This window comes from Octopus bimaculoides, chromosome 1, assembly GCF_046866305.1.
Source record: "Octopus bimaculoides isolate indiv1 chromosome 1, ASM4686630v1, whole genome shotgun sequence".
In the NCBI taxonomy this organism is placed as follows: Eukaryota; Metazoa; Mollusca; class Cephalopoda; order Octopoda; family Octopodidae; genus Octopus; species Octopus bimaculoides.
Window position 1 is genome coordinate 201,284,301 of NC_142928.1, and position 11,741 is coordinate 201,296,041.

The window sequence follows — 11,741 nt, forward strand, 5'->3', positions numbered from 1 at the left end:
TGTTTGAAATATGAGTACAACTCATTTTTACCAGCTGAGTGGAGTGGAGCAATGTGAAATCAAGCATGGTATAGTGGTTAGCATACTGGACTCACAATTGTGAGGTTGTGAGGTCAATACTCAGCCGCATGTAGTGTCCTCAAGCAAGACTGTATATCTGTGCCATTGTTAATGGTTACAATGCATTTATGGAGGTACACTCACCTCCACGACTAACTACCTATGTAACAAGATCATCAGTGACACTCCTCTCTAGGAACCGAAGCATGGGTACTCAAATGCAGGTAGACCACATCAAACCTACATGAAGCAATTGCGTGAGGACTCCGAGTGCAGCCGAGAAGACCTCTTACATGCAGTGGCAGATGAAACAGACTGGAGAGAACGAGTCAGGGCAACTCAAGCAACAAGCACAACCGGGTGGTAAGGGTGCCTCGGCAGCAGCAACAACTTTAAGGAAACTTTCTTGGCATTTGAAAGACTATCGCCTGAGTAATCTTACAGATGCTTACTCTTGTGCTCAACCTCTACCCTTCCCACCTCTGTTTGCCAGTTTGCAATCTCATCGCATTCCTTCTACAACTACAGTTAACACTGGATACACCACATGCAATTTCTAGCTACTCCCTCCCCCATATGGCACACTCACTTCTCTGATGATGGCAACATTCTGCTTTCCTTAAAAACTTTAATCTTTGGTAACTTTACTTTGAAGCATCTCAATTCTGGGTTTTGTTTCCCTGCCTGGAATTTCTTCAACCTGTGGCCTCAACACAAACATTGATTTGTAGCAAATGGATGCGTTTGTGCCATTTCTTATTTCACTTAACGTCTATTTTCTATGCTGGCATGGGTTGAACGGTTTGACAGGTGATGGCAAAGCTGGAGAGCTGCTGCGTCAGGCTCCAGTCATCTGTTTTGACATGGTGCCTATGGTTGGATGCCCTTCCCAATGCAAACCTCTTTGCAGAATGTACTGGGTGCTTTTTATGGGGCGCCATCACCAGTGATTTTTACCTGGCACCAGCATGTGTGTGTGTGTGTGTGTGTGTGTGTGTAAGTTATTAATTATAGTGCTTTCTTGGTTTTCTTTGTAGCATTCCTGGTTTACATGGGAAAACTCTTGATTTTCTTGGACTTTTAAACTGTGCTAACGATGCTTGTGAACGAGAAAGCATACCTGCAAAACTAGTAAGTCAATTCACTGTATTTATCATTTATCATTTTTGTAAATGTTTGCATGGCATTTATTGTTGAAATTATAACATTGTAGACAATTGTAAAATGCTTGATTTATAAGAGAATCAATAATTCAGAGGAACTATCCTTATCAAAATAAAAAAAAGTAAAGTTAGCGTCGACATATTTTATGTGTGGAATATTCAGATATTGGTTTCAAATTTTGGCACAATGCCAGCAACTTTGGGAAGAGGGGATAAGTTGATTAGACTAACTCCAGTGCACAGCTGGTATTTATTTTATCAATCCTGAAAGGATGAAAGGCAAATTCAGACTCAATGGAATTTGAACTCAGAATGTAAAAATTAATGAAATGTCATTAAGCATTAATTACCTGGTCTGCTAATGATTCTGCCAGCCTGCCACCTGAGATGGAATATCAAAATATTCACCAGAAATAAAGTGTTAATTGATGACTAATAATGTTTGCATTTTTGTTTTCTGCAAATAAGGAAGACAATTATGGGCATGTTTTAATATTATTAAGACCTCATCAGTGAATCACAGCCTCAACATATCTAATGAAATTGTTCAGAATAAATCTCTAAAATAGATAATACAATGGTTGATGAAACAAGATAGAATTGTTTAAAGAATAAATAACTTAATGATGCCATCTACTTTTAATCTAATAATTACTAATATTTTATCTATGGTTAATAAGTTTGTTAATTGTTATTATTCAGCTCCTACTCCATCCTGATCCAGTAGATTTATGATAAATGAAATTCCCACCATAACCACCCCATTGGTAACCATAAACAGTGTGCTCAGCACTAGATTATTCAATATGTCCATCCTTTCTAAGCCAGAAGAGTGTTTGGTGTTAGAGTTGCTCTGCATTTTCTAGGTAACAGGAGATGATTCAGAAGAGATTTGGTTGTTATTTCAAGCAGGTAAGAGAGTTAGATTTGAGGGAAATTTAGCTACTGTTTTTAGACAGAAAAGTGTGATGTTGGAGAAATTTATTGTTATTTCTATACAGTAGTATATAATAGAAAGGAAACCTAGCTGCTCTTATCTGAAAGTAGGGATTATATGTGGGAGATTTCGTTGCTATTTCTAGCGATATGGTGTGATTTGAGGTAGAGTTGGTTGCTATTTCAGCAGGCAAAGACTGTCTAGTTCGCTGCCAGCATTGGAATATATTTTAGTTGTATATATCAGTGTGTATAGTGTTGTGGCTATGTGCTGTGTGATATCAATTTATCACCATGATAGATTGTTGTGTGTAACCTTGTGGAATGAAATCATGAACCAGCTAGCATCTTGTCTCTCCTTGAGCAAGGCACTTCATTTCACAACGCTCTAGTCTCTTCAGTTGAACATGTCTACCAGCCAACTTCTGGTGTAGCTCTCCCTCTGTCCAGCTGTCACATCCCTGATGCTCCACCGGCTTAAGAGTGGGACGGCAATGAAAGGGGATACGTCTGCTTACAACTATATTGACACCTACAAACAATTAGCAAAAGCAAGCTATAAGCTGCCAGGTCAGACTTGCAAGATTTTCTTTTCTTCAATATTGGCTGTGGGTGATATCTATTTATCACAATTTATATTAGTGTATACTGGCCATGCTGTGTCTGTCCCTCTACCCGAACCCCTCTCTTGATTCCCCTCCCTCTCTTAGCTGAGGGGTCTTTGTCTTGCAACCTACTTGGTAACCCTGCTGGTGCCACTTAAAAAGCAGCCAGAACACTGTGTAAAGTGGTTGGCATTAGGAAGGGCATTCCAGCAGTAGAAACCATGCCAAAACTGACGAATGGAACCTGGAAAGTAGACATCAACTGATGATGTATGTTGAGATCACATTTTACATTGAGATGTATCCACTTCCACTACAGTTTCTAAGCTCATTATCCACCTTGGTCTCAGCTCTACCTTGGGGAAGATTTTCAGGAGTAAAGTCACCAGACCGGAACTCCTCAAACCATCAACATACAGTGCACTCATTTGCCACTTCTTCACCAAACACCTCATTGATGTTTCGAGCTGTCTGGGATAAATTGGTTCCATGACAGAACTCATATTCATAAACAACATGAATTTTTGATCTATCCATGGGTTCACACAAATTGATTTACAAGAGAAAACTCACAATATAATCAGGCACCATGAACTGCATTTCAAAAAGTGATGATGTAACTCTTCAATGTTGTAGAACAAAGAATTGTCAGGATAAACATTAGAGTTAACGACTGTCAAACTTGATGCATAAGAAAACCAGACATTTCCTTCTTAATGACCTGATATTTTGTCTCCGTGAGAAAACAATGTCTCTATTAAACATATTTACAAACAATATTTATTGAGATGAACCAATGAAGAAGGTTCTAAACTGGTCTCTTGACCTGCTAGAAAGAGCAGCCAAATTTCCTTCATTGGTAAGCGATGTGATGGTGGATGCTGGAACACTTTTGACCATAGACCTGCTGTATCATATCTAAGGCTCAACAGCAACACCACCATCAACATCAACATCAACATCAACATCAACATCAACATCAACATCAACATCAACAGCAACAGCAACACCACCATCAACACCATCAACATCAACATCAACAGCAACAGCAACACCACCAACAACACCATCAACCATCAACATCAACATCAACATCAACATCAACATCAACATCAACATCAACAGCAACACCACCAACAACACCATCAACCATCAACAGCAACATCAACATCAACATCAACAACACCATCAACATCAACATCAACACCATCAACACCACCAACAACACCATCAACCACCAACAACACCATCAACCATCAACATCAACATCAACACCACCATCAACATCAACATCAACAGCAACATCAACAGCAACACCACCATCAACACTCAATGCTCTCCTCTAAAAGGTGAAATATCCAACTTTGTTCTCAAAGAGTTTCATTTAACAATCAGTAACCAAGACACGCTTAACCCTTTAGCATTCACATTCTGGCAAAACTGATGCTTATTCATTCCCTTTGTTTTGTATTAATCATGCTTGTAGCTTTCAGATTCTGATGAGGTAACTAAACTTGTAGGGTAGATGTGAGATGCCAGATCTGGCCATAAAGTAGGATGGAATGTTTGGACCAGACATGGTTGCTTTAAATGCTAAAGGGTTATATATCTGATGTGGGGGTTTTTTTCTCTAAAAGCAATGCTCACCACAATTTAAGGAGGAAAAGAGGAAGTTATCAAACTGGAGACCTGAATGTTTGTCATTGAGTGGGGTCCCCTAAAATCCCCCTCCCCCAAGGTTGACAGACAAACTCTACCGCTTGTGTGCCATGCATTGAAGCTCAGCTCGGTCGTAATCTTTATGCTTGTTATGTTTTTTTTTTGTCTTGTTTTAATTTAAATTGATTTGAAATAAATCACATTTTAAACTCTAAATTTTAATTATTTTCTCAAATTGTTTTCTGATTAACGATAGCACTGTATTTTCTGCTGTCTACCCTCAGTAGATACTGTCCACTTACTACTGCCACCTCCTGCCCCCACTTCTTCTTCTTCTTCTTCTTCTTCTTCTTCTTCTTCTTCTTCTTCTTCTTCTTCTTCTTCTTCTTCTTCTTCTTCTTCTTCCTCCTCCCCCCTCCTCCTCCTCCTTCCAACCCACACCTATTCCCTCACAAGGTTATGTTTCCCTCATTGCCAGGCATGTGTTCAAGGGAGATTGGAAACAAAGGGACACTGCTTGTATAACAGTGGTACTCCTTTACAACTGTCCCTCAGTGCCAAACCAGACTTCTTTTGCTTGCCGTCTACCAAATCCACTCACAAGCTTTTGGTTGATCTCAGACTGAACCTGAAACCCATGTTTGTGGTTTACTTATTGAAACCCTGTTTATCTGGGATTCTTTTTTTTCTTTTTTTTTTTTTTTCTCATTTCAAATGCTATATTGCTGTTATTTCCTTTAGATCACAGGTGATGCCAATGAAGAGCAGATCTTACTCTCTCTGCAAACCTATCAAGACAGAAGCTCTCATATTATTGTGGCTTTAAACAGTCTTTATAATCTATTTCGGAGATCTGTTGTGCGTAATCAAGCCGATGCACTTGACGTAAGTAAACAGTTCCTTTTGTTCTCATGTTTTTTTTTGTTTTGGGTTTTAAATTACACATTCTTTGTAGTAAAGATTCTTTGCCAACATAACATGGCAGTCCTGGTTTAGGACGAATGTTGCTGTAATTTATGTTGTGTTGGCAATTTGTCTTTATTACAAAGTACTGTTGCTGAATCTCTTGCGTTGTAATACATTCTTTGTCATATATTTTATTCTAAATTGACTGTTTGAGATAAAATTAGAATTTGAACTCATTTCAGTGCTGGGCTACTGGCAGTATTGTTTGTAAGTTCAATCTTGTTGCATCTATAATCTAGCTTTCTGTTGCTGGGGCATATAATTTCAGTCTGACTAGTCTACATTAAATATCACCACCACTTGACAAATGAGAGATTATTAGTGAGAAACCATCATCATCATCATCATCATCATCATCATCATCATCATTTAACGTCCACTGTCCATGCTGGCATGGGTGGGATGGTTTGACCAGGGCTGCCAAGCTGGAAGGCTGCACCAGACTCAAGTCTGATCTGGCAAGGTTTCTATGGATGGATGCCCTTCCTAGGGTATGTCTCATGACTGTGATTTTGCTTGATTCGATGGGTCTTCTTCTCAAGCATGACATAATGCCAAAGGTCTCAGTCCTTGCCTCTGTGAGACCCAACACTCGAAAAGAGCTCAGCCACTTTGCCTCCGTGAGGCCCATAGCTTGAAAGGTACTCTTCACGTGCCACCGATATGGGTGCCAGTTACGTGACACCAGCATCAGCCACGACTATAATTTCACTTGGCTTGACGGGACTTCTCAAGCACAGCATATCACCAAAAGTCTTGATCACTAGTCACACACACACATATGTATATATATCTCCACATATGTCTGTTTGTTTGCAAACAACTGTACTACGTAGCAGTGAAATATAGGCTGTGTATGCAGAGAACATACTGAGGCTTGAAAGAAATGAAGCTAGTATACTTTGCTTGATGTGCAATGTCAGTGTGCATTTATGACTGAGTGTAAGCATCCCGAGAGAGAAGTTGGACACAAGAGGCATCAGATATGGTGGGTAAGAGAGACGAATGCATTGGTATGGTCATATGAAGCATAGAGATGAGGACACCAGTGTAAAGAAGTGCCAATCTCTAACTGTGGAGGAAACTTGTGGTAGAGGTAGACCCAGTGCAGGTGACCCGTAAAAGGCGGGTCACCTGCACTGTGCTAGTGACATGTAAAAGGCACCTGTGCCAGTGACACGAAAAGGGCACCTGTGCTGGTAACATGCAAAAGGCACCCAGTACACTCTGTAGAGTGGTTGACATTAGGAAGGGGACCCAACTGTAGAAACTAAACCAAAACAGACTGGAGCCTGGTGCATCTCTCCAGCTTACCAGTTCATGTCAAACCATGCCAGAATGGAAAACGGATGCTAAATGATGATGATGATGTTGATGATGGTCTACTCTGTGTAGAAGCATCCTACTCTGGACATCCTTGTTAATAATACAATAAAAAAAAGCAGACCCTAAAATATTAATAAAAATTCTTTTGTATTGCAGTTATCTAAAATATTGCAGTTAAAACAATGGTCTCTGCCTTCTTTTAAAACAGTGGTGTCAGATATTGTGTTGATGTCTAAAAGCGAAGAACAACTAAACCCCACCCCACAACACTCACTCAACAACTAAATAAGTTTCTTTTACTAAAATATCTAAGCAATATTTTGTCTGTGTCTGATTGGCTGTAATGGAGCCAATGTTAGTGTCTGATTGGCTGGAACTCTATCAACATTTGTGTCTGATTGGCTGGAGCCAACGCTAGTCAGCTTATTCAATTCTAAAGATCTTACACTTACAGGTAATGCAGTTACTAGGATGGTGGTGGTGGTGGGGGATGCTGTGCTAAGAGAAGTTGAGCTAAGTTATGAGGAATGAACAGGTAGAAGGAGGTGTTACTTGAGGAGTTAGCAATTAGCGAGGGGGGGGGGGACTGAGAATTAAGAATAAAAGATGACAGAATTGAAAAATGAAGAAAAATGAGCTGATGAAAAAATTTTTTAAATGAGAAAATGAAAAGATGATCAGCTGAGGTACTGTGAAAGGTTTTTAATAGATTTTAATAGATTACACAAACAGTGAACAGTGAGGAGGCCCTTGGAAATCCTCATTTGAAAATCCCAGAACGTCTCTTTTTTTCTTTTTTCAATTTTTCAGTTGTTCAAAAGTTCAAAAGGTTTAACAGTTTTTTTGAGAGATTGACAAATAGAAGGATAGATGGATGGATGGATAGACAAGCAGACAGAGAGACAGATGGATAGATAGGTAGAGAGACAAATACATAGACGGAACCTAATGGTGGTGTGTGGTCTGTGTATATCCTTGTTGCTAGTTCTTGGGTTAATGGGTTAAGTGAGCACTTTTGGATCTATAACCCTTCATCAGACATTCCATGATTGCTATTACTGCTGGCATTGGTTAGAGGTTCTGAAGGCAGTAAATGAAATTCCAGCCACCAAGTTCATTCTGGCAGTTGAGGCTGGGTACCCTGTTCCTGATGAATTGTGCCTCCTTTATTTGTAGGTTGACTACATTCGCTCTCCCGGCCAGTATCCGGGTGGAGAACTGCCCATCGCAGTGTTGGAATAAGGAGTTGGGGATTGTGGCCTTGTGAAGATGTTCTTTCGCTCTGACGTGAAGTTGTTGTTTAGTCAATCCATTATATTTTCCCCCACGAGTACTAGTCATTTCATATTATCACGTTAGCTGTTTGGCTTTGATGGGGCATTGGTTCAGACAACATGTGTTCTGTACGTTGTTGTGGGTGAGGTAGTATCTGAGGGTGTGACTTCTATCTATCTATCGCTCAAAAAATCGTTAGACCTTTCAAACTTTTGAACAATTTGAAAACACAAGACTTTCTGGGATTTTCAAACGAGGCTTTCCAATGGCCTCTTCACTGTTCATGTAATCTATGAAAACCTTTCTCATTACCTCAACTTCTCATCATCTTTAGATTTTTAATTTTTCATTCTGTCATTTTTCTACATTTTCCATAATTTTTTCTACATTTTCCATAATTCTGTTATCTTTCATTCTCACCTCTTGTTTTCCCCATCACTAATTGCTAACTTCTCAAGTATTACTTCCTTCTCCCTGTGCATTCCTCCTAACTTACCTTTACTTCTCTTCGCATAGAACCCCATCTCACCATCCTACTAATGGCATTGCTCTGTTATCTATCGAGACAAGACCACAACTATGTTACCTGAGATACACTAATACCTTGTAAAGCATTAGATATTCACCCTAGCAATGATGGGACGATTAAAATGTGGAATGAATAACGAAAGGAGATGAGTAAAAGATTTCCTTTTTACCATTAACAGTTTTACCACAAAAAGAGAAGATTCTGCACAAGATTACATTTTATTTACTGGGAAATCTTTGAGAAGTTTTATTCTTTGGACTGTAACCCTGCTAGAATACCACCTGAAGTGTTTAGTCAATTATGTGACCTTCAGTATTGTATCAACTACAACAGATTTTTATTGAGATTTTTATGGGAAGGCAATGGGTAAAGTCAGTTTAGTGTAGTAGCAGCCAACTTTGTGCTTTTCACTAATCTTGTACCAGTTTTACCTAAGAGGAAGGGAGGTAATCATGTCAGTTTGTCCAGATCATAAAGGGAGGTAACCATGTTATTTTATACCAGTGTTCTACCAATTCTACCAAATGATGTGAATAATTAAAATCTAAATATGGATGCAGAGCACAAAAGTGATCCTGTCAGTGCAGGTGCCACTTAAACGCACCCAGTCCACACTGCAAAGTGGTTGGTGTTTGGAAGGGCATCCAGCTGTAAAAAAACTTGCCAGAACTGACCTTGCCTGTGCTTGTGCCATGTCAAAAGCACTAAGTCCACTCTGCTGGGTGGTTGGTGTTAGGAAAGGACATCCATCTGTGAAAATCCTGACAAAACAATCACAGAAGTCTGGTGCAGGTTTCAGCCTAACCAGTTCCCATGAAATCGTCCCATCCATGCTAGCTTGGAAGGCAGACATTAGACAATGAGGAGGATAAGGGCCATGTTGCCCTTATTCTAATAATTTGAAACTCTCTTCGCTGCCTTCACTGCATGTCTGTCCCTTAATCTATTGACTCGAAGACGATGAAAGAGAATCTTGACTTCTGTATATCCATACTCATAAATTGACTCACGAAACTCAATATAAGTGGAGATTATTTGTAGCCTGTAGCTTGATCTAACCTTGTACTATCCTTCTTGAAATAAGGATTAAGGATTAGCAATAGATTTAGAGAAGAAATGAGGATTAGTGGTCAAATTGTAAGTAACCTGCTTTGTATTAAAATATTTATGAAAGATCAGCAGAAATCAGCCCCTAAAAGAAGCAGGCCACATGCAAGAAGTGAAACCGAATCTGGATTATGGCCATGCTGGGGCATTACTGCGAATGATTTTGAGTCAACCAAATCAACCCAAGGATTTATTTTTTTAAAGTCTGCTACTTATTCTGTCCTTTGTGTAATTGCTAAGCTGTGAGGACATAAACATACCAACACCGGTTGTCAAATGGTAATGGGCAACAAACACTGACACAAAGACACACACATGTGTGTGTGTTTATAAATATATAAAGCTGTGGTAGAAGAAGTATGGTCATTGCTAGAAATAGCAGCAGGTAAGCTTTTAATGATATGTAGTTCCACTGAATATTTACGGGCAGTGATCATACTTCATGTACGACTGCTTTATATATTTATTATTCTACCTATATGGTTCTCTATTTCTGCTGGATAATAATATTGTTATGTTAATAATATTTATATTTTCATGTATATATATATATATATATATATATATATATATATATATATATATATATATATATATTTAATTATATATTTATTTTATCCTAACAAATAATAATTCGGATAGAATAAATGGGTTAATAGAAACCAAGGTAGCAAAGATCACAAAATAACTGTGGTGTAATTCCTGTTAGTGAGGCAGAAACTCCATATATATATATATGATGGGCTTCTTTCAGTTTCTGCCTACTAAATCCACTCACAAGGTTTTCCTTGGCCAGAGGCTATAGTAGAAGACACTTGCTAAAGGTGCTAGGCAGTGGGACTGAACCTGGAACCATGTAGTTGGGAAGCAAGCTTCATACCACACAACCACACCTGCACTTTATAATTTACAGGACTTTTTGATTAAAGTAAATAATATTATCTTGATTAACAAGAACATTGGTAATGAAGGAGCTCATGATAGCAGGATATATTATCAATCTTGTTGTATTCAATTAAACTGTTTAATTATTTAATTCTATGTTTTCTAGAAACCTTGAAGTGATACAAAACTCCTGGATAATTTGAACTTAGTTTGTAAATGGATCTAAATCTGACTCGGCACTTTTCTTGGTGCTCTTCTGAGTCTTCATTGAAGATGGTTGGAATGACTGAGCCAAAGTATGGCGTGAGAGGTGAACCATATCATGGTTCACCTCTCATGCATTTAGTACATCACAGATTTTTTCTGGCTAATATATCTCTCTTTTACTCTTTTACTTGTTTCAGTCTTTTGACTGTGGCCATGCTGGAGCACCATCTTTAGTCGAGCAAATCGACCCCAGGACTTATTCTTTGGAAGCCTAGTACTTATTCTATCAGTCTCTTTTGCTGAACCGCTAAGTTACGGGGACGTAAACACACAACCATCGGTTGTCAAGCGATGTTGGGGGACAAACACACACACACACACACACACACACACACACACATATATATACATATATATGATGGGCTTCTTTTCAGTTTCCGCCTACCAAATCCACTCACAAGGCTTTGGTCGGCCCGAGGCTATAGTAGAAGACACTTGCCCAAGATGCCACGCAGTGGGACTGAACCCAGAACCATGTGGTTGGTAAACACGCTACTTACCACACAGCCACTCCTGCGCCTATCCCTATATGGAAATTTATATCACAAACTCCTCAGCTTATCTGGGTTTCTGCAGCCAATAAGTATTTATATTTTTTTAAGATTTTATTTATTTCTGTGGGAGGTTTTGAAACATAACAGCCATGATTGTGGAGGGATTACTGCACACCAAATAGGTTCATCAACAAAACCAACAACACCTGGAATCTCTGCAGAAATCAGATGCTTTTGATTTCTTGGATGTACTCTGTGTGTTGAATGGATATAGACGCATGGAGGGGGCGGGGGTGCGACTCCTCTGCGTATGAATAGGAATAGATATCACATGCAAAGGAGAAGATTCTGGTTATAAGAACATGTGATATTGATTGAAAAGTAAGTTGGTGCAAAGATAACAGCTCTTTTGGTTACAAGTTCCAAAGATTAAGCAGGAAAAGATATGTTTGATGATGATGACGACAGT

At 39.0% G+C, this 11,741-nt stretch overlaps 1 protein-coding gene across 3 annotated transcripts in view; it reads left to right on the plus strand.

The window, feature by feature from the left end:
• Window positions 1-11,741, plus strand: part of LOC106882412 (protein zer-1 homolog) — a 106,116-nt gene that overhangs the window by 63,356 nt on the left and 31,019 nt on the right. For all 3 annotated transcript variants that reach the window (XM_089339112.1, XM_089339160.1, XM_052973916.2), the window contains exons 4-5: window positions 1,098-1,191; window positions 5,165-5,308. In XM_089339112.1, coding sequence (XP_089195238.1) covers window positions 1,098-1,191; window positions 5,165-5,308 — 238 coding nt within the window. The remainder of the gene's footprint in view (window positions 1-1,097; window positions 1,192-5,164; window positions 5,309-11,741) is intronic.